General features: G+C 40.7%; 1 protein-coding gene and 1 long non-coding RNA gene across 2 annotated transcripts in view; one reads left to right on the top strand and one right to left on the bottom strand.

Moving 5' to 3' along the window:
- Positions 1-11551, bottom strand: part of TLL1 (tolloid like 1) — a 132278-nt gene extending 120727 nt beyond the window's left edge. The window contains exon 1 of the mRNA XM_027676769.1: positions 11155-11551. Coding sequence (XP_027532570.1) covers positions 11155-11311 — 157 coding nt within the window. The 5' untranslated portion in view covers positions 11312-11551. The remainder of the gene's footprint in view (positions 1-11154) is intronic.
- Positions 11552-12967: 1416 nt separating this feature from the next.
- LOC113964461 lies at positions 12968-21446 on the top strand. The gene is made up of 3 exons (XR_003533200.1): positions 12968-13063; positions 17720-17913; positions 21403-21446. It is a non-coding gene; the product is annotated as an uncharacterized LOC113964461 (long non-coding RNA).
- Positions 21447-23338: the final 1892 nt, after the last annotated feature.

Genomic DNA, 23338 nt, shown 5'->3' on the forward strand with positions numbered 1-23338 from the left:
GAATGCAGAGAAAAGACTGAAAAAAACCAGGAAACCTCTCTCCTACACTCTGCTCTCTACCACTTCTTCAATGTAGTGATCAAAGGATCTAAAAACTGTAAAAAGGGAATTATTTCATGACAGGCAGAGATCTTTCTCCTTCCTTCCCTTAACAAGCAACTCCAGAAAACTACGTACCTAAAGCCAAGTGAAGACCTTTCTTCAAAGAATCCTCAGTCAAATCCAGACTCGTGTATCACCTGCAGTTTTAACTTTGGCCATGATTTAAGTTCAACACAGAAGAAACAACATCAGAAAGAAAACAGAAGTTTACAAAACACAAAAGTAACAAACTACGTGGTTAAAGACAAGATTTGCACTGATTTAGGCTATTTTGTAAGGTTACTGACTTCTATACAGCAATCTAGAGTTTTTGCAATCCATCAAAACTATACAGAGCTTTGGGAAAAAAAAATACACTTTCTGCTCTCTTCTTATATTGCCATTCAACAAATTCTTCAATTTATTAAATAAGTGGGGATCTTAGTACACCTGTTCCTCCTAGTTTTCCAAGATTTCTTTAGCTTCTAGCAGCCCCTGGGTTAGGAAACGTTTTAATTTTGGGATATTGTAAATTACTGAAGAGACTTTCAGGGCTTGTCAAACTTCAGCTAACGGTATATGATTTTGTTGATATTATTACAACCTACACTGACACTAGTTTCACATGCGTACTGTACTTTGTAATAAGTGGCTTATTACCTTTGACTTTACATTTCTTGAAATTATACAGAAAAGGAACTGTATATGCAACTGCAACCATCATGTTCGTCAGCATCTTTTGCCATTTAGCAGACTGAACAATTAATAAAGTATTCAGCTATAACAAGAAGAAACCCATCTCTGAAGTCTGAGAAATTACTGCAGTAATCAAAATTCAGTCTTATCCTGAGGCTTCTTGTAAGGGGAAAAAAAAAGAAAATCAGATGCCCTTCAAGCTGCTGGATTTTTTTCACACCCCAGTCCAGCAAGAAAGAACCTGTAATCACAAGGTCACCAAATATAAGATTTCATGATACTCTTGTGTTAGTGATGACAACTACAGAAACTGGGGCAAAAATCCAACTGCCTTCACTGATGTGCCTGCAATCATGAGCAGGCATGTGCATGTGAGCACACGAATACAAGTAAGCCATAGCCCAAGTACACAGAAGAAAATCAGTCAGCTCTGCACTTCATTACTTATTCACCTATAAATATTATCTCTAAAATAGCTGGAAACATTCCCACTGAGTTCAATGCCCTCTAGATCAGGTTTACACACAAATGAACTTGGCACTTATGAGTGGAGAAAAAAACAGAAAAAAAGGCACCCACACAATCTGTACATGCAACTTTAAAGATCCTATATAGATACTTCTATAGGCATCAATGATAGCTCCTTAGGTAGTTAAGTGAGTATGTGCATACATGTGTCTTTCAGATAAACATGTGTACAAGTGCTCCACTGGACCCATAATGACAATCTATAAACCTAGGTAAATGCAGTTTTCTTCTCATATGCTTGCATACATTAATTTTTATCAAATATAGTTGGTCAACATGTTTACAGTCATATTGAGCTTCAAAATTCATTCACTTCCCAAAATAGCTAAATTGCATTTGTCTTTTAGGCATGCTACAAGACATGAGTTTTTGAAATAACATTTAGGGAAGGCTGAGGAACAAAGGAACTGCAACATTGGATCATATCCAAGGTCCTGTCTCTGACAGCAGTCACCACCAGCTGCTTCACAGAAAGAAACAAGAATTTGCAGTAGGTAGGCAAGGATAATGTTGCCACACATCGGGGTTCATCCATGTTTCCAGCTACTAAATACTGGCTTGAACTCTGAAGCCTTAGGTATATATGCACTTGAAAATGTTATCATTACTAAACATCAGGGATATCTGGAGCTCTGCTATCTATGTAAATGTCATATCATACATCCAAACACTGAGTCAGCAGAATCCTTTAGTAGATTCCAATCTAAAAAAAGCTGTATAAGATCCCCACATATCTCCTTGTCTCTGTTCTGAATTTTCCACTTCAGAATTTAACAGACTATTAAAAGGAGGAAAAAAAAAATCTTCTATTTTATCTTCTTGTATAATTTCTTAAATTGTTCATGTTTATGTTCCTTCTCTTTCATTTTCACTTTTCTAATTTGAACATCTTTTGACCCTGTTTTCATTAAACAGTTTTTCAATAACGTAAACTTTGGGGAATAAAACTCATATGAACCTAATTCCTTAGTGATTTACAGGCTCAATTATCTTTTTTTTTTGGCTGAGGGTTTATTGTGGGTTTGTGGGATTTTCTTTAATAATTTCTTTTTCAGGCACAAAAGATTAATCCATATAAGTTTTCAGAACATAATGCTATTATAGCATATCAGTAACAACAGAATAAGGATTCCACATTTCAGTCCTGAATCAATAGTCTTGAATAGTTGCACAGTTAGAGAAAGACTGAGCAGTTTATATGATGACATAAGGATGGGCTGATAGACAGATCAAAGATCCTGATATTAAAATGAAGATCATAAAAAGATGGGTAACATGCCTTCAACATGGTACTGGTAATTTTTCATGGAAAAATATTCTTCATTAGAAAAAGGTTAAGTAGATTGCCTGAACATAAAATACCCAATTTATCAATTTGCCTATATGTTTATACAAGGGCTTAAGTAGAGAATTCTAAATATAGAAACAGTTGTGAAGTAGGGCAGCATAACATACTGGCAAACAAAGCTGAAGATAGAGCACAATTGTAAGAGTAATGTTGAGTAAGGGGAAAAAAGCAAGTACAAGTAAAAATGAAGATGTATGCAAATTTGTTATAAATATAAGGACATTTTACCAGATGGAGAAATTGGGCAGTTCATCATCATGTTCTCACACCCGCAAAGTTGTTCTAAAACTACTCCTCATGAAAGCAAATATAATTGGCTGTTCAAGTAAACTGTTTAAATAAATCTTGATATTATATAAGAACCATCTGAAATTATTTTCTTTGCTTATCTGAGTACATTATCTGGAAATATAAGAAAATCTGTGTTTTGGCTACTATTTCTACAATTACTGTGCCCTAACCAAAATTCTTTACACTCTATTAGGAAAATGGAAAAGTGTTAAAGGTCTTTAGTGATACAATGCCCATGAGAGCAAGAGCATATCTAACTAGTACTTATTAAAACAACAGACACCAATAAAATTGATTCATTTGTGTTTAATAACAATTAATTTTGTTACTAGGAATATATTTAACTGCTGCTACCAGCATGATAATAATGTAACCCATATGCACAGCTATTTAGATACAACCCTCCCAGCTGATGTCCATGCCGCCTCACTTCTTAGAAGAGCTAATATTTAAACTCCACCATACAGTTTACAAATATCCAAGGATCACAATGTGATTGTAGAGGTCCTGACACCTTTCAAATGCAGCAATGTATCTCTGTCACTCAATTTCTGTAGGAAAAGAAATGAAATTCACAAGAACAGCAAGACATATAACTTCTACACTCAGATTTAAATGCACTGAAAATGAATTTTAAAATAAACATTCCTTTGCATTTTTATGTCCTGATTTTTCTGAGTATTCCCTGATCAGATTTCACTTATAACCATGAAAATGAATTAAAAAAAAAAATTTAAAATCAATTCTTAGTCAATTATTGATAGACTTTTTACCATTGAAGTATATATAGCAAAGAAGCTGGTTTAACACACACTGCATACCCTATTAGGCATCATATTTCACACACCTCAGGAAAAAAATCAGGAGTTATTTTAGAACAATATTGATTTTTTGGCATTTTGGTCTTGAAAATCTCTGTTTCTTACCATCAAAGGGAAAATCCACAAACCTACATTTTGGAGCATTATTGCTTTGTAAGAGCTATCTGATTGTGCTCAAATATTCTCAAACACTTGATGCTCACTTATAGCCACTCATAATTTGCAATTGCAGACCATTACACAGGCAAAAATTCCCAATAAACATCATGAGAGTATCTGTATGAGTAGGAACTGCCTTCATAACAGTCTGCAAGAGCAGTCACTCACATGAGTCTCACACCGACACTCTACATATGTCCACAGCACAGCCTCCACCTTCACACTCCCCAGCTCAACCTGTTCTGGCGCATTACTATTTATACAAGCTTTACACTTCAAGTACTTAGAGTACTCTTATTTCTGTTGATCAGCAAGGACAGTCTTCAGATCTTGATATTTAGGTACATGAGTCCAGAGAAAGAAGGTTCGTGTATGTATTCTGTATAAACATTTGTAGGTGGATATTTCAGGGTTGCAATGTTTAACAGATCGCTGCAGCCCACTGAGCACTCCAAGCATGAGGCCTCTGAGAACACGCTGGTCACACACAGCCCACCCATCCTGCTTCTCCTCATCAATTCCAGCTGTGGGCAAAGGTGCCCAGTTTCTATCCTATAGAACTCTCAAAGCACTAGAGGACAATCTTCCAGAAAATCTATGATGAGCTAGAAGTTATATTTGGAAGGAATAAATGATAATTGTAAGCAAGAGAAGAATATGTCAAAGGAAAAAAAACAGAGAAGGCTAGATGACTGGTCAGGCAGCACAGGAAAAAGCCAAAAAGCAAGTAGAAAGTGAATTTGGTGGAGGAAGGGAATTCAGAGGCAAGGGAACTTGCCATGGGAACAATGAAAGAAATTACAGGAAAAGAAGCAGAAGAAGAGCAGCAGGCACAAAGAATGACTATGCATTAAAACACATTAACAGATTGGCCATTAGGTCTTTCTTAGCCAATAAAAATAGCCTGACAAGACAGAACTAAAAATACCCAAAGATTTCTCTAGTCACATTTTCAGTTGCTATTACTCTGAAGGGATGGAGTAGGGAGGTGGACAGAGGTTGTTTGTGGTTAAGAATAGTGGGAATGGACTACATTCAATCATGACTGAAACAAGTAGATTAGAAAGCTCCTAAAGAGGCTGAGAAAAGTCTGAAAAACACTATGAAATGCTGTTCATCCAACAAAGTTGTGAAAACCCAAAGCTTAGTTTTGCTCTGGAATACTCTTAGAATATATTTTTCCTTCAGATACGTATTTTTAAAAAATTATATACCGTAATATTTTTCATTAGTCTAAAGCCAGACCATAAAAAACTACTTCAGTTTAAGGATAAATACATCTTGACTAAACAAAGACTAGAGATTTCTCCCCTTGTTTAGTTTATTCACCATTATCAAATTTAGAGTACCATAATGCGTCCAGGAAGGAAAAAAAATATTTTCCTCCATAAGGTCCTCTGTGCTTGTGAAAAGCAGTTGACTTCAGTTTTACCGCTCTTCCGTTTTACAGACATTCTGTCATTACCATTCACCACAGACATGACTTTCTCTCCAAAAAGAAGTGAATGAAATTGTTTCATAAGCCTATGAACCCTGTTGTTCAGAGAGGCAATAAGAATGACATAAGGCAGACGTCCAGGTGTGGTGAATGTTTCTGAGTTTGCCTGGGGGACCTGATTCCAAGCTCAATTAGATTTGTCAATTAGTTTTGGTTTGCAGTGATGTAATACTGCTCTTTGCAGGTCACTCATTTGACACTCTGGAAATATATTCAGACACAGATCCCTATGGAAAGTGGCCTGACATAAAATTGAGCCTTTGGTGTGGGAGGATACCCACAAAATTAGAATATAAAATATATTCATTTAATGTAGTTTTCCCGGAGTTTCATATTGAATTAATCTTTTCAATGAAGCTGAGGAGAAAAAGAACTTTATGTTCCCACTGAGATACCACATTAAAGGGCATCCCAGATAAAGCAATGGTGGAGAATTCTGGAAAAAAATACTTAAAAGGTAAATTTTTCCGTAGTCTGATTTACCCTATAAGATTATTCGTAACAGGATGGAAACCAGTTGGGATAGACTATTCAGAAAAGCTTGTTTCTGTTTCAGCTGCCTACACTATGTGTTTACTACATGAACAGTTACAGTTCTGCCAATCTGGCAAGTGATATTAGCAGCATAACCTCTATATTAGTGCAAAATGCTCAATATATCTTTAAGAATCTACTTCATGACTGAACTATAAAGATGAAAGATCTCAATTATCTAAATCATGCAACAGATTCAAAACATATAATCGGAGGCTTAAAGAGTTTTCTTATTACCAGACTGCACAATTAGCATGCTTACAACTGAACACACGTCCCAGAACACAAGAGGGAAACTAAAAAAAAACCCACAATGTAGCAGTATAGAAGGCTGCTGCTACAACATCAGTAAACAATAGTTAGATTGCAGTTACAGATTACACTGCATAATTATACTTAATATTTACCATCAATTTTTCATGTTCAGCTACTTCACAAATAAAATACATTACTAGGTTTCACACTTCAGTGATGTGGGAAACACTAATATCCTTCTATATACAATCCAAACTTTTTTTTTATTATTATTTATAAAGTTGCAAAGTAACCAAATGAGTTCCTTAGATTCCATAGGAGGGAGAAATGAACACAATGAGGACTGTCTGTCTTAATTTTCTGTAATTCTCAAGCAGGCAGACATACACACAGAATTTGTTCTTGGTCAAATAACTGCATGTTGCCAAATTTAAATTTATGAAGCTTTAAATTTAATTGCTTGCCTTCAATATTCTTTTTCTGACATTTTTATCTAGCTTCACTGGGAAAAAAAAACCCTAAAAGCTACTCATGCATCATTTGAATGGAAAAAAGTCTCAATTAACTGTTTGGGGGGGTGTCGGGGGGGGGGGGGGGGGGGGGGTGTTGGAAGGAAAGTCATCCAAACTAGCTAAATGAAAAGTTTCAGTGACGTTTTCCCTGAGAGCATTTTCCCCAGACAGAATTTCTGGTGCAAAAAAAACCACAAGGCTTACAAAAGCAAAAAATAATAGCCCAAGGAATTGAAATTCAAGTCTATTCCCTAAATCTTTTGTTTTAGGAAGTGGAATACATCACAGAAGAAATGCTAGAAGAGACTTACCTGAGGACAGCCAGCTGTCCAGAGGCTGAAGCAGACCTCAGTGATGTAGCCATGCAACAAAGCTAAGACTTGTTGCCTAATCTCCCACAGTTCACAGTATTTTAACTGCAAGATCACACCACAGTACACTCTCTCTTTTTTGTTTGCTTGTTTTGTTTTAGGAAAACAAAGTTGTTGCGAAAACAAAACAAAGAAAATATACAAAAACTCAAACAAATAAACAGCCTTCAAAAAACCTTGAATATCAACTAAATGCAGGCTATGAACAAGAGGAAATTCTCTTCCTACCCATCTCACTCTGTCTCTCTAAACAGATATCCTGAATACATCAAAAACCGTGGCAAGAACGGAAGAAAAGGAAAAACTTCAGGAATCTGCAGACAGATGTAGGTGCATGTTGCAAACTGAAAAGTTTGACAGTGCCCATTGAAATCTAACTCAGCACTTTATTCTTTGGAGCAATATCTGATTTATACAATTGCTGATCTATGTCCTTGGATTCCTTAGAGTATTCTAGCGTTCCCAGTTTCACATCTTCTGGCAAATTAGATCTTGAAGATGAACTAAGAATGACTTACACTTGAACTTCAAATGGTAAACACCGAGGGCAATATTCTACAAAGAGACACAAGGAAATACCCGAGACATCAGAAGCACAGAAACTGTGTTACATCACATCCCGCTGTTACAGCATGCCAGGATACTTTTTATAAGGAGATGTAGCATGACCCAAAATTCATACATAGGTTAAAGGTCTACAGACAAATACACGGGAAACCACATAGTTCATCAAGTTCTTCCACACAATGTCAACAGCTTCCTTCCAACACTCTTCTCCTCAACACTATCCCAGCACTTCTCCAGCCTCTTCTTTTCCCCGAAGTCCTTACTCCGGGGATCTCAATGTGCACTGTCGAGACTGCACTTTGGGGTTGTTGCATAAAATAGCTGCTGTTTTAGATACAAATGGAAACATCAGTTCCAGAAACAATTCCTAATCCTACTGGGCACCTGCTATGCCTGGATTTTTCACAAAGCTGGAAATATTGTAAGAAAATTAACTTTTCAGCTTCTATAGCATCCTGCACTGTGCTGCTTCTGGGAATTTTAAGTTGAAGGAACAGTGTGAGTCTAGGCACATTCACTAAAATGATCCCTTCCTTATAAAAATGTTAAAATACACACATAGTACCCATAAAGAATCTCACAGAATATCCATAAATAACACCTCAGAGGCTGTCACATTCTGTTTCTGGTAAATTTCTCCATCACTTTCACAAAACAGGAAAAGAGACCTACCAAAAGAACACTTATTCAACAGAGTTAGGACTCTATCTATAAAGACCTATAGAATTATAATGTTATCCAACTATAGATCTCATGCCTCATGTACAGTGCTTTCTGTCACAAGATTACAAATGTTTTCTCATGCAGTTTATGGAATAAAAACTAAGCCACAAACACTACTCACTGGAGAAAAATTGAATGCAAATAACTTAAAAAATACTGGTGAATCCATCTCACATCAGTATATTTGGGAGTAGGTCAAATTATTCTAGCATGTCTGCAAAATTTGCATGGGTATGACTGGAGGTTTTGAAGTATGCAACTAGGTAAAACCATGAATGACCTTAGGCGTTCCCCATTTTGCTAAGTTGCAGAAATTCACTTCCATCTGAGACCTAACTGTTACCAGCCTGAACAGTTAAAAAAAAAAAAGCACTTGTACAGCCTCAGCTGAAAGCCCACAAGATGCAGTAAAAACAGGTGTTAATTATATCTAAGACACAAAGCTTGCATACCCTGAACACAATCTCAGCAAGGATTATCTTATTTTATCCTGTTATCTTGCACATAAAGTGACCACACAAATTTGAGTGTGAATGGCTTTGTCGTTCTTTAGGGCTTCACTGTGGAAACCATCCTAATGGCAGATATCAGTAAATTTACTCATGGAAGTCCAAAATCCACCCCAGACGATAAGACCTGACCTAGGGAGAACACACATTTGGGCTGTGCTGCTAAAAGAGGCTGAGCACCCTCTATTCCCATCATCTTTGATCAGGTATCAGTACTTTACAGGCTAAGATTAATGGAGCCTTTAGGGAAGGTTTTGCAGGAAAATTACATTGGGAAATACTGGTGGAGGATCAGTTTCGCTGATATATAGAACTTTCGATTTTTTATTAAAAATGATGGGTACACGGTACAAACCCCATGTGCAGCAGTGATGTGCATTTTCATTTCTGAAGAACTACCATACATAAACAAATTGAATAGAAAACCTCAAAGTGATTGTTTTTAAGACTAACAAGAACTACACACAGCTAACTCCCCACGCACCTACCTGTCTTTCATCCCTGTAGTAGTACCTAAGCATCACATACTTGTGAAGAAGCAACAGCAGCAAGAACTTCCATGAAATGTTTCAATGGGCAAAATTTTTCAAACAAATGCTTCTCCAATCAAAACAAAATGATGGCAGAGAACTGGCAATGCTGATCACATTGCAGTCTTCTACTGTTGTCTTTTTCCCATGCATAACCTCAAAACACTTAGTATCATGAATTATAATTGCTAATTATTCCCACTATGAAACAAGAAGTACTAAAAAAATGGCACAGCAAACAGAGTGAATACACATTTCTTGCTTGATTCATATGAATTTCCTTAAATAATTACAGACCAGAAGAAAAGAGTCAACTATGACCAGTTACTTATATTTTTTGTAGCATGTGCTAATTGAGAAAAAAAATAATGTTTTGTTTGCAGTTGCTTCTGTTCTTTTTGAACTTGAACATTCCTCAGTTGTAAGCAAGGAAGACCTAACAATTCACACTTAGGAACAAAGTATTTTTGTGATTAGAAAAACACAGTGTCTGCATATTTGGCATATATGTACACCACATTCTCTTCAATAAATTAAAGAAAACCACACAGACATAGCGAATACAACCTTTGGCTGAACTAGTTTTCAGAATATAAAATAACTAATTAAGGCAAAGGAGGCTGCTAGAAAACTTGAGCGCTTGTTTAACAATAGAGCTGTAGGGAATGGACCACCACTGTCGCTGATAACACGTGGGGGGGGGAGGAATCACCGAGATACACTTGTCTACTGAAATACCAGTGAACCCGGTTCCTGAAGTCAGTTCTTGTTACTGATAACTTTAACGGGTAAATAATTGTACCTGGCGTTAAGGAGGCTGCAGTCCTAAATCAGTAAAATAAACGTTCTAGAAAACCACTCAATTGCTCTGCAAAGTGAGAACAGGCTGTAACTCAGCTCTTCCCTCACAGTTTAGGAAGGGTTGGGTCAGGCACAGAGCACGCAGGAGACACCGCAGCAGCCCCACCGCACACGCTGTAAAACACCAAACCGCAGCACCTACTAGTCGGGTTATAAGAGAAGGACGCGTGGGCTTGCACGGCTGAAACACCAGCAAACAGTTATCATCCCCCGCGCATCCCCTACCGCTCGGGATTCTCACTTATCATATCCATATCCAGAAGGCGGCCGGCGCCTAGGGCCCGCCCTGGGTCCGCCCCGGCCCATGGGAAGGGGTGCCCGGCCGGGGGGGGCGACAGGTTGAGATGGAAGAAGGCGAGAAGGAAACGGGCGGGGCCCCGAGAGAAGCCGCCAGCCTCAGGTGGAGCCCGACCCAGCAGCTCCGTGCTCCCGGCTGGTGCTGCGGGGCATGGTCCCGCCTCGAAACCTTTAAGCCCCGCCGCAATGCTCTCTACAACTTCCGCGGCTCCGACGGCGGCGTGGCCCGAGGGCTCCGCGGCCGCCTCGACGCCTCCGGGCCCGCGGAGCGGTGGCGGACGGTCCTGTCCTGCCCTGCCCTGCCCTGCCTTGCCTTGCCTGCCGCCGCGCCCCTCTCCCACCCCAGCCACAAGCGGTAGGGAAGTGGGAAGTCCCGGAAAAGCAGGTCTCAGGTACTTTCCCAGGTGAGGGAGCTGGACGTGGGGCTCCAGCTGCGCTCGCCGCCGCTGCCCTGGGACGGAGCAGGTGACACCGGCACTCCCCCCTCACGCACCCCCGCCGTAAATAAAGCCTAGACAAAGTCACCATCTGGGGAGGGGGCGGGGAGCTGCATTAGACGTGGAAGTCACTTACCAGCTTTGCAAGGATCCTTATAATCTATCGCCTCGGCTTTATCCTCTTCAGTGAAATCGTAAGTGTAGTCATAATCAAGGCCAGAGCAGCAGGAAGGCTTCCCGCAGACAGTCCACCCGGCCAACCACAGTGCCATCCTCCAGCAAAGCATCTTCATCCTCCCTCGGGCGAAGAGGTGGTGGGCAGGGCGCGGGTGAACTAGGCGGCCGGTTCGGCTGTCCACGCCGGCTTGGGAAAGGAGAGTAAGGGATGGAGGAACGACAGGTTTTGTGGAAGGGTTGGGTTTTTTTTTTTCCTTCTCCACCTGGGGGCTCTTCCGAGAGACGGTGCCCCCTAGGTAGCCCCAGTCAGACGGGTGCGACACAGAGTGAGGAGCATGAGCGTCGCTGCCCCTCCTGCCCTCTCGTCAGGGAAAAGTCTCTGGGTGTGTGGGTGGGCGCAGGGGGTGGACTCAGGCTGGGAGATCCTGTCTGTCAGGGCGTCCCCTCGCCTCTGTCAAACCCCAGCCAAACTTCCCGCGGAGGAGGCGGCGGCGGCGGCTGCTGCCCGCGTCCCGTTCCGCGCCCGGCCCGCGCCCCGCTGCGCGCCCGCCGCGCCGCCAACCCCGGTCCCGCTGATGCTACCAGAAGATGGATCCGGGCTGCACATCAGCAAACTACCACGGGGAGAGGGGAAAAGAAAAAGAAAGAAAGAGAAAAGGAAGGAAAGAAAAGGGAGCGGGCGGGGTGGGGGAGGGAGGGTGCACTACAGCAAACCGCGGAGCTCTAGTGATGGGAGGCAGCAGCTATGCTGGAGTGAGCAAAGTGTCAGAGCTTCGCCCCCCTCTGCACAAACACTCTAAGCTCTGTCTCTGGTCTGTCCCCCCTCCTCCGTCCCCCTTTAACTTACGAAAACCTTACAGGCAACTAACACACAGTCGTCAGCATCCTGCTTACTTATTCATACAGTCAGGGTCAGGATCCGGGCTGCTTCTGATCTGCTCCCTTGATAGTGTGTCTTATGGAAACTCGCGCATTCACTATACGCCTCTATCTCCATATAGCTTTCTCTCTAGATAAGTAGTGCATGACATTTAAACAACAACAACAAAAGGATCGAGATCAGATAAAACAACGCACAGATCGACACCCGACAGCCAAAAAAGAGCGAGAGAATCGGTGTTGAGAAGAATTAACTACAATTTAGGAGACGGAAAAATAAATCAGTGTCTGTGTATTTCCCCCTCTGCTGCGGCTGCTTTGCAGTGTTAGCCCCATGAGCTGAAGGGTGGGGGTTAAGGAGCGGGGGGGGAGGGGGAAAGAGAAAAGTTTAAGCTCCCACAGTTTGTTTAAAACAGAGGAAGGCAATATAAAAGGTCCATTGGTCTCCAGAAGTTCAGCCAAGCAACCGGGAACCGGTTCCAAAATGAAAGTAAGAATAAACAAACAAACAGAAAAAAACAATCAATGCAAACAAAAAGTAAAATCGTAGCATGCAGCAGCAGCGCGGAGATCTTGCAGTCGCGTTTTCCTGCTCTCACGTGGATCTCCAGGAGAGTGGTGGAGGTTTATTTTCCAAGCGAAGTTTCCGCGGGAGCCTTCGCCCCGCTGCGCGGTGTCCTGCCTCGCCTCGCCCGGCCCAGCCGCGCTTCAGAGCCGAGGCGCCCCGAGCCGCCGCCGGCTGCGCGGGGCCGGGTTTTGTTTTAAAGCCCGAGAAGGGATAAGCGCGCAAAGCCTCATTTCAGCCGATCAACCTGGAGAGGGAGGGGGAGGAGGGGTGGAGATCCGTGCTGCTCGAATAAAACAAGATCAAGCGGGGGGGCGGGGGAAATGTATATAGGTAGTTAGAGATCTCCCTGCCTGCCTCCTCCCCTCCCCCGAGAAGGGCAGCTCCGATCCTGCATAAACGCCTGAAACTGTTTCAGACCAAGGTGAGACTTTTCCGTAGCAAACTCTACTCCTCCTCCTTTTACGAGTTTCCATGGAAAAGGGCGGGGGGGACGACGAGGGGTGGGTAGAGGGGAGTTTCTTCTGCTCCCATTTCGCCGGGGTGTCACATTTAACACGGACTTTTGAAAGGGCTGCCGCGGAGAAGTGACTGCGTCTTTCTCTCACTTCCGAGCCCGCACAGGCTCGCTTTCTTCGCAGCACTTCCCGGTAACCTTCCTTCTGTGGCAGGGGTGGAAATCCGGAGATAGTCCCTTCCCCTGCCTGTGCCAAGAGGGCAGGCAGAGCCGGCGGCGCGCCCCTTGGCTCCGCGGGCGCGGACCGCCCCAGGTGCCGCGGGGGCGGGAGGGGCACGGTGAAAGCAGTTATGCAAACTCTGGGTAGGCACAGCCTGCTTTCACAGCTATCCAGGGACTGGGCACAACTTTCTATCGCCGCTATCAAGATCTAGCTACTCCCAAAAACGGAGGGCGTGGGGGAAGGCGTTGGGGGACTGGGGGGCGGGGGGGAGGAGGCGTGGGGAGAGCAAGGCGCAAAGCCTCTTTTCAAATGACAAAAAGCGTACTGCCTGCCCGGAGACGGTGCATCTGCCCCTGCCGTTCTGCGAATGAAGGGTTAGTGTTGCTATAGATAGGCACTCTCAGCGGGTCATACCATTAAAACTGGAAAGGTCAGTTAAGGCAGAGCTAATAGCAGTTTAATAATAGAGGATATTAAGGAGTCTGACACCGGGTAGCATCATTGTCTTTGAAGCATCCATGCGTTTTGTTTCCTTGCATTTTTGGCATCCACATTGTGTTCATGTTACTCCTAACCTAGTCTTGTTTTTTCAAAGTTGAAAGCCAAGGCATGAGTAGCTGCCACTGAAAAGGTGCAGCCTTCACTAAGGAATCACTGTTCTCTGTCCCAACAGTTGTTTGTTGGGTGTCATAAGGCCCACAAAACGCACCACACACCAGATGACAGAAAAGCCTGAGAAACTTGTGGTCTGCTCATTTCCCCTCTTCCTCAATGTACTTTCTGTGACCAGCCACCTCAGACACTTGGAACTGACTCCAAGGAAGTTATCAGAGATCCTTCCTTGTCAATTCATCAGAGCAGTGTCGGAGCTGATGACTATATATGCTTGCATACTGTCATGGTTTAGTGGGCTGTGTTTTGGTAAAGAAACCAGTCTGATCCAATCTGAAATCTAGTTTCTGTTATTTTTTAATGTCCACAAAGGAGGCAGTTTATCTTGCGGTGTTATAAATTACATGCTCATAGTGACATAGTGGATCTCCGTAACCCAGTTTTGTTATTTTACTTGGTCTTGTTTCATACGAGCACACCTTTAAAAAGTTAATTTTCTTTCGTGTGCCTATGCACCCCTATCCCAAAAAGAAACAATCTCTGCCTAGCAAGCACATGTTTGTCAATAGAGCCTTAGAAACACTGACTTTGCTGATTGCTTTACAGCCCTAGTAGAGGAATGTACAACATACAATCCTCAACATGCCAGTCTCCCAAGTGAGGAGATTATTATAGCCTCTCCAGCAGGAGATTAACTCTCCCAGCAAGGTAGGCACTGACGTCACTCCCAGCCTCAATCTGCCCCGACCTCAGCATCATCAACACTGGCAGAGCAGCAGCAAGTGCTCACAGTCTTGAAGACAGCTGGCCATGCAGAGCCCTGACTAAGACAGGAAACAAATTCAGAAATGCTAGATGGGAGTCATGCAGAAATCTGGGCACATAAGTGCTGTAACAAATAAATGTGTGTATAGGTCAGGGTAAAAGCTGTTTTCTGCTTGTAATCCAGAGCAACTACACATTAGAATTACTGTTTAAAATAAGCATTGCAGTTCTGCAGAAACTATTCTACATTGCTTAGGTATTAATATTCCCATCAGTCACATTAGTAAAAAGCTTTCCTCATATTAAGAGAATTTTTTTCCTAGTTACCAAACTGTTTCACATTAAAAACCCCACCCTTTTCCCTAATTAACCTCTTAATTATTCAACCTAACTTCTTTCATGATGCAAAATTTTGAAACATTTTAAGTACAAAATATTTTTTTCTTATCACACATTCATGTCTACCATTCCAAAAAGCTCACAACTCTGATAATCCATCTGACAACGCAGTCAATCAAAAATCCATCCTACAGCCGTTTCCAAAGAAACGAACACATAGCCAGGAAGACAGAATGCTTAAGCTGGAAGGAAACCAACCAAAGGAACACAACAACAGCAACAACAAAGCTCCAAGCATTTTCCCTTTCCCTTTAAATTTCCTGATTTGCGGATATATTACAGGGACACAGATAATGGTAAATACATCTACATTAAAAGTAGTGGTGGTGTTTTTGGTTCTTTGTTTGTTTGGTTTTGGGTTTTTTTTAATCCAGAAAGCAGGAGGCTTTCCAGCTCTTCCTACACATACTCACAAAAAATACAGCCCCCCCCCCGCCAAAAAAAACCAAACAAACCAAACCAAACAAACAAAACCCCACCAAACCAAAAAACACCCAAACAAACTAAAAAACATTTTTAAAAAAGGACAAGTCTGTACAAAAGACAAACACAATCACAGAACTAAAAAAAAAATCCATCTGAAATATCATTGCTCTCACCTCCTCCTCATTCTTTGGCTATCTGTCTCCTGCTTAGACCTCCATCTAGTGTGGAGTTTTAGGTGGGTGGACACAATGGGCTTATTCACAAACATCAAGCTCAGCACATGCCTAAGGCTTTGAAGGCTGAAGACCATGATGGGTCAGCTCCTTGGGACAAGGACTCATGGGATTTTTCAGGAGGCTAAACCAGAGAAGTTCTGCGGGAGCTGGTTACCTTCATGCTTTATTTCCTGATAAACACATTCTCTGTCTCTGAGGTACCTAGAGCACTTCTGAAACAGCTGAAGTTATGTTTAAGCATTTTCCCATTCTCCAAATGGTTATTCTGTAGGGAAATACTGAGGCTGAAAGCGCATTGTAGCAAATAAACTGTTTACAGTAACAAGCATACATGTATGCAATCATAAAGGTATACTGAGTAAATTATATAAACTAAAATTAAAATTTTGAAATTTAAAATCAAGCACTCATGATCTTAACAACAGTGAGCTCACCTGAGAAACCTTATTTCTCCCTTCTCTCCCACATGTACTCATGTGTTATGAAAGTTGTTCATTGCATGTTTGCATACAATTTTTTCTACAGACCTCTCTGCTTAATTAACAAAAAGCCTTCAATGTTATGTTTTCTGCTTTATTTTTGAAAGTATGCCCCATGCTTTATTCATTACACATTTATTCAGATCGTACTCTGAATACAGTTATTAATTTCCTCATGGGCATTTTATGGAGGTTGTTGCTACAGTATTTATGGGCTTCAAAAATATTAACTATTTTAGTTTCATAATACACCCCTCAGATGAGGGGATATTTTGACAGGATATGAATATTACATTTGGAAAACAGTTATAGATTGCCTAGTTTGATATCTTGGAGACCTGTCAGGACTTGGCACTGTAGAAAAGCTTATTTCTTCAAGGCCTGGTTCCCACTGCTTTCAGTTGCAGTAATATCACTCACTGACTATCTAACTACCTCTAATCAAACCCTGGAGTTTTCAGGCATCTGAAAATGAGAAGCAAATATTTAGCAAGAAGTGCAGTTTGAAAGCCTTGAACCAGCTTTATCAAGGAACGTGCTGGCAAAGGCAAGGACTAAGACACAATTTTTGGACTGTTCAGCTCTCTCGAGACTTTGGACACTGCTTCTCTTCCCATAATTCTTTTTCTTTAATGCTTCCTTCAGTTTCTAGAATAAAGATGACCAGGCGCCTGCCATCAACAGCCTCACCTTTAACAATATTCACATAATTCATCCACTGTTTTGAGTCTTTGGCTCCTCAACGCAGTACCTGTTAACATGAATAGGTAGTGCTGTGTTTGGCCCAGCATTTGAAAAGATGTGTCTGTCTTCACCACTGGATTTCATGGTTATTACTGGCAGAAGAGGGAATCTTGGAATCCGTTCCAAACTCTGGGAGAGGGTGTTTTTTAAATAGCAAACTCCCATCTGCTTGCTTCCCATGTCCATGCTTTGCCTTATCTTGGCTTTTTGTTTCAAGCCTGTCTTCATTCTCTGTTCAGTCTTGGCTGTTCATCCCACTTTTATTTTTCTTATCCAGTTAATGGTAGTGTTTGATTTGTATCCCAGTTCCAGCTGCCCTAATTGCACTTTTCTTTAATTTTGTTCTGGGACTTCTCACTCTCAGATTCATCTTCAGCTGTGCAGGGTTCTTTTTGTCGTTGTTGTTTAGTTTTCATCCCCTTTATCTAGTTGATCTTTCTCTTATGTCTACTCACCCAATATAACTTTTTGTTATGTTGACATCCACCTTCCTTGTCTGTTTTTTACTGCAGGTGTGCGCCACAAAGTTGGTCTTGCTCCTTGACCTTATTTCCCAGTTACAAAGTTCTCCTTGCTCCAGCCCTTACACTGATGTTCAGGCAATTTTTGCTTGTCTGCTACCCTCCATCCATCTCTTCACTTGGTTACTTCTCAGGCCTGGTTTCCTTATGCAAAAAATTTCACTGTCCCAAAATATATCCACCATTCCCATTGCTGATTTCTCCTAATTCTTTCTCAGGAGCTTTGTGCTGACTTCACCATGCTGCAAGATCAGTCCTTCTTCCCCATCTATACAAGTGAACAACCTTCCCCTCCCCATACTACAGATACAACTGAGGTGGATTAAGCACCTGAAATCGTTGCTGCTTCTCAATTAAGTTCCAGATCCAAGTGAGGCACAGCTCAAAATTATCATGTGATATATAATTGCAGGTGAGACACTCAGGTAAGAGAGCTGCTAAAACTGCATGTATTCAAGGCTGGCTGTGTTAAAGGTAAAAAAGGATATATCCCTTGACATAAGGACTGATACTCTCCTTCTTTCCATTCTGCTCAAGATTTAACTGCATTTCCTACAGGCTGACCATACTGAAGCCCATCCAAAAATACTGCTATGATTTTTAATTTGCAAGTTTCATTCTCAAATACCTGGATAATTTAAGCTAACTTTCTAAAAAAAAGGCTGATGAAGAAGAATTTAAAACTGAAAATCAGCTTGTAGCAGATACTAGCATGGAAAATGTTATATCAAATTTTCACAATTAAGGAAAGATATATAAGCAACTTAAACAATATCTACCAGCAGACAGTGTCAAGGAATTTTGATATTAGATACCCAACCAGACTGTGTTTATAACATGATTTGTGTTATACCCTCTCCATTTTTAATACTCTAAAAACTGCAGAAGAACAAAACTACATTGATAACATGTACTGATGTTAAAACAAGTAATCAAGCAACAATAACAAAACCAATGGTGCACAACTTAAATTAGAAACTGTTCTGTGTTTGCTCAGCATCCCTGATCCTCATCAAGCAATAAATCAATTTGCAGTAGCCGTGGACAGCTATTTAAACACAGGGCCAGAAGAGCTTAATTGTTAAAGCAATGTTCAAAGCTAGAAGGTATAGGAGGATAGTGTAAGAGGTCATATTAAATATTCACTTATCTAAAAACTGCTGCATTCCAAATATTAGGAGGCATTCTGACCTTCTCCTAATTAAAAAACAAAGTCTATGAGCTTTGAGCTTAGCAGAGCTTAGCTTACAGTTCTTCAGAGCATAGATAGAAGCTGCCAGTTGAAAAACTGGCATCTAAATGTTTGGCAACTTGATTTTGTTTGGTTCACTTTTTTGTCTAACATGCAAAAAAAAACCAGCTAAAAACTGTTTGGTTTGTAGTTTGCAGTTTATTTTTACAAGTTGATAAAGCATTCAGGATTCAATCCTCAACTTTTTAAGAGGCTGCTCCTTGTCAAAGTTGACAGCAAACTTGTGTTTGACTTGCATCGGAACTGATCAGGGTCACTTATCAGTCATCATTCTAGACATTGGTAGCTGGTGAACATAGTTTCTTTGGCAATTATATGATAATATAAGTGTAATAAACTATAACAATGATATTACTATTCCTAGACCTGTTCTTCTGTGACCAAATGTTGCTCGTAGACTTAGAAGTGACAATTGTTATTAGATTGACTAGGTGTAGAGGGTTAATCTTACCCTCCAGTATTCAGCATACTGTCACATAGCTGGGAGTCAGTGGATGATTTTTGACAGAAAAAAGCCCCTAACGAGCCTGATTCTGAGTGACTGCTGAGCATTTTGATCTTCTATTCAGTTCTAGAAGATGGAGCAGCTCAGCACCTTGCCGAACAGGATTCATGGTTTTGAGCTATGTGCCACTCACATGAAAAACCTCTGGTTTAGTTTACATGGTAATTTATCACTTATCTCTGGCACTTACTCCAGAAAACATGTAACACTGAGAGTGGAGGTAAGGAATCAAAGCATATAGGGGAACCCTGCCCTAAATGGGTTTCTACATAGACACAATGTATTCTTCTAACTCTGGATCACTGAAAATAAATAAGGCCTATCTCCAGCAGCCAGGACGAGGAATGGATGGCAATTGTCTTACAGAAAGCAGTATGAAGCTATGATACAAGACCTATCAATGACAGAAATATTGTCCTGTAGTTATGAGTATTGTTTTATTTGTGGTAATATTTACATAAGTTCTCTACACAGCACAGAACTTTTACCCTTTTCAACACTGTCTAACATACATTTCATTAACACAGGTAGCTACAGATAGCATTATACCCACTGAATTTTATGGTACAGCTATCAAAAAAAAAAACAAAAACCAGAAAAAAACCCACAAACCAAAACAACAAAAAACCACCAATAAAAAACAAACAAACAAACAAAAAACCCCAAACCAAACCAAAATATAAACCACCACCTCATGTACCTAAGGTGTCTTATTTAGTACCTTTTTCTAATCTTCAGTGTCATAAGATGTCTATGGCAAACCTAATTGCATCCATGTTATCCAGCTTTCTCCAAAATTATTTGTATTGTGTTTGTTGTCAGTTCTCCTTTACTACAATAGAACCTTTTCCAGCAAAAGCTTCTTTTGAAAGAAGGCACTGATGTACCATGCAGCAATAATTAATAAGCTCTGTCTGGAGAATTCAGGGATTATATTGTATTTTAAAGGTGAATGCTCTTTCACTCACAAAGGTGATAGTTTTGTGGAGACACAAACAATATTTGCTGTAAATAGTACATATTTTACAGTTATTACACATATATACATATGCTTTACAATTCGAGCTTAACTTGCAGCCATTTCAATACAATATTCCTTCATCACAATTAGAGTACTAAGCTCTTGCAATTCATTTTTTACCCCCTCACCTCAAAGCTATATAATTTGCAATACTGGATGTGTCACAGACAACTGACTAGAGATAGTTATTGGCAATTGTGGGCACATATACGTGTACACACACATACTCACAATATAAAGGACCCAAACTAAAATCTGAGAGCAAAGCACTTCCAAAATTAATTCCAGGATCTGGAATCAACATTTATATAAAATTTTCATCCTTCCCAGAAAAGGGTGAAAGAGGTCCCAGGCACCACTTACACGTGCACAGTTCTGTGTTGCATTTAATACAGAGTCCAGTGTCACTGCACAAGCAGTATAGATTTTCTGAAGAGTCAGATTTGCTATACATTCTCCAGACTTCTAGGTTTGGGTTTCCTGGTAAGAATGCCCTTGTCAGATTAGGCACTGAAGCTCCTACTTTATGAGTACAGGCTTAAAACATTGAACATATGAACAGCTCAGAATCTTCAAATGTGAAGCATAAGAATGAAGGTGTATGTTTGTACTTCTGTTTAGTATTATGTAGAACTGCCACAACTGGTAAGATTTATTTTTTTTTTAAGTATATGTGCTCACATGCATTTTGTTTGTTAAAGAATTGCATTTACCATATTGTCATGGTTTGAGTAGCCTCAAAATCCAATTCCTGAATTGGAATTAAGTGCACTTAATTCCTAACATCTAAAAAACCCCCAGCTCCATCTACCATAGCCAAATTTGTATTTGTGTGGATTCTGTTTTTCAGTGACATGAATAGCGGTTTGCAGGAGAGACATTGCAGATAAATGCAATAATACATATTATCAAAATCCTTTTACTAGAAAAATTTGTAATATAAACACTCAAATATTGCACAAAATGCTAGTAGTGAAACCAGTCAGAAATATTCCTGGTTTAAGACTAAGTTATACTAAAGTGATAGATCATGACTTCTAAATTATTCAGCCTTCAAACTATTACTACTTTTGCTCCTTCCTAAACCTGTTTTCTTCTCTCTGTATGCTCATACAAATCACAGAATCACAGAATGTGCTGAGTTGGAAAGGACTGACAAGGATCATCGAGTCCAACTCCTGGCCTTGCACAGGACCATCCCCAAGAGTCACACGATGTGCCTGACAGTATCATCCAAACACTTCTTGAACTCTGTTAGGCTTGGTTCTGGGGAGTCCGACTACTCTCTGGGTGAAGAACCTTTTCCTAATATCCAGCCTAAACTTCCCCTCACACAACTTCTGGCCATTTCCTCGGGTCCTGTCCCTCATCGCCACAGAGAAGAGATCAGTGTCTGCCCCTCCTCTTCCCCTCATGAGGAAGTTGTAGACTGCAATGAAGTCTGCCTGACCAAGTCTCCAGTTAATATCCAGATTAAGCTCTGCAACAAAACCAATCTCACCTGTACCAGCATTAGGCCTTTCTTACAGATTACCTAACACATGTAGTTAATAATAATAATTAGATGTGGTCTTCTTCCCAGACTCAACCCTCCTGTCCTGACCAAACCTAGGTTTTACGAAGCAACCAGAGCCACCCGCAATGCGCGGCCCCATCGTCTCGACACTTGCGTATTTTCCCAAAAGTTTGCCCAGCTTGCAAGCCATGGCATGGAAGGTAACGTGCAGACGTCTGGCATCCCTGCCCTCCCGATCCAGTTGTGATTTTTTGGCATCCTGCGACCCCTAGTGAGAGCCGGGGCGGGCGAGAGGGCAGCAGCCACCCCGCCCCCGCCTCTGGCCCTCCGGCCTGGGGCCGCCAGCGCCGGCGGGCTCCCGCCAGGCACCCGCTATTTCCAGGTCGTGGGCAAAACATCTCTCTGGGGATTTCCGTTTCCCCCGTTAACTGGCTGAAAGCTACTATAAAAACATAATAACACGTTGCCTTTGGTCGCTTCGAAACAATGCTCTGATTGTGTTGCAACTTCACACACAAAGCTGCTATAAACTCTCAAGGCAATGGAGGGAGAGGCAAGAGACAGCACCCGTCTTCTACATACCACCCCAAGAAAAGAAATAAAATTGCCGGCTACACTTCTACTTAATTATGTACATGTAAGGCCTAAGCCTTTGCAAATAACCACTAACAGTATTTGTTTGCCCACTGGTGTTAGGAAAATATCATTGAGAAGTTAGTCTCTCAGCATTCAAAATTGCAAGCTAAGCTTTTTGCTGTTGTCATCATGCTCAGATCCACCAGAACAATGGAGTTTAAAACAATGATTGATTCTGTTCTAAACACATACATGAATTAAAAGCTGAGAATGTAAACATGCAATTATTAAAGAGGAAAGGGTATTTCTTAACTTGGTTCAGTTCCCTCAACTAAGATCAACTTGGTATTCATATATATGCATCAGAATATGTTTGAATATACAGACTATGTTATGTATCAAACTGTTTTCTGCACTTAAACGTACTGTAGACACACTTTTAGGGTCATTGTTACAGTATGAAAGGAGCAAGTCTGCTGTTTTAGTTTCTACCATTTACAAATAAAACATGCAAACAATTCTACCTAATGCTAAAAATAAATATGCAAGAACTTTAATATTTTGATTGTTCAACAGAAATTGTAATACACATTAACTAGTCCAAATAGATCACTTTTTCAATGGAAAGATCTTGACAATCTGACTGGTGAAGCACTGCTGTCTATCAGATGAAAAGATTCCAGGAATGAAATGCAGCTGGTTTTCAAAGACACATATTAATATCTTGTGATATTTTCATTTCCAAAGAAACAGTAGAGGCCTAGAATGAGAGGATTTTATTCAACCTTTTATATCAAAATAATTATGGCTTTTCTTTGATGAATAGTATTGCCTTCTGATTTGTAGCTTCCTAAAACCCACTAAATCTAAAGTCAAGCCATCTAGTCCTTCAGACTTCCTAGAAGTTTCCATTTGCTTACAAGTTGAGTTGGTCCATATCATATTTGGAACCAAAACTAAAAAGTTC

Source organism: Neopelma chrysocephalum, unplaced genomic scaffold (genome assembly GCF_003984885.1).
Source record: "Neopelma chrysocephalum unplaced genomic scaffold, ASM398488v2 Primary Assembly neopelma1_42, whole genome shotgun sequence".
NCBI lineage: Eukaryota > Metazoa > Chordata > Aves > Passeriformes > Pipridae > Neopelma > Neopelma chrysocephalum.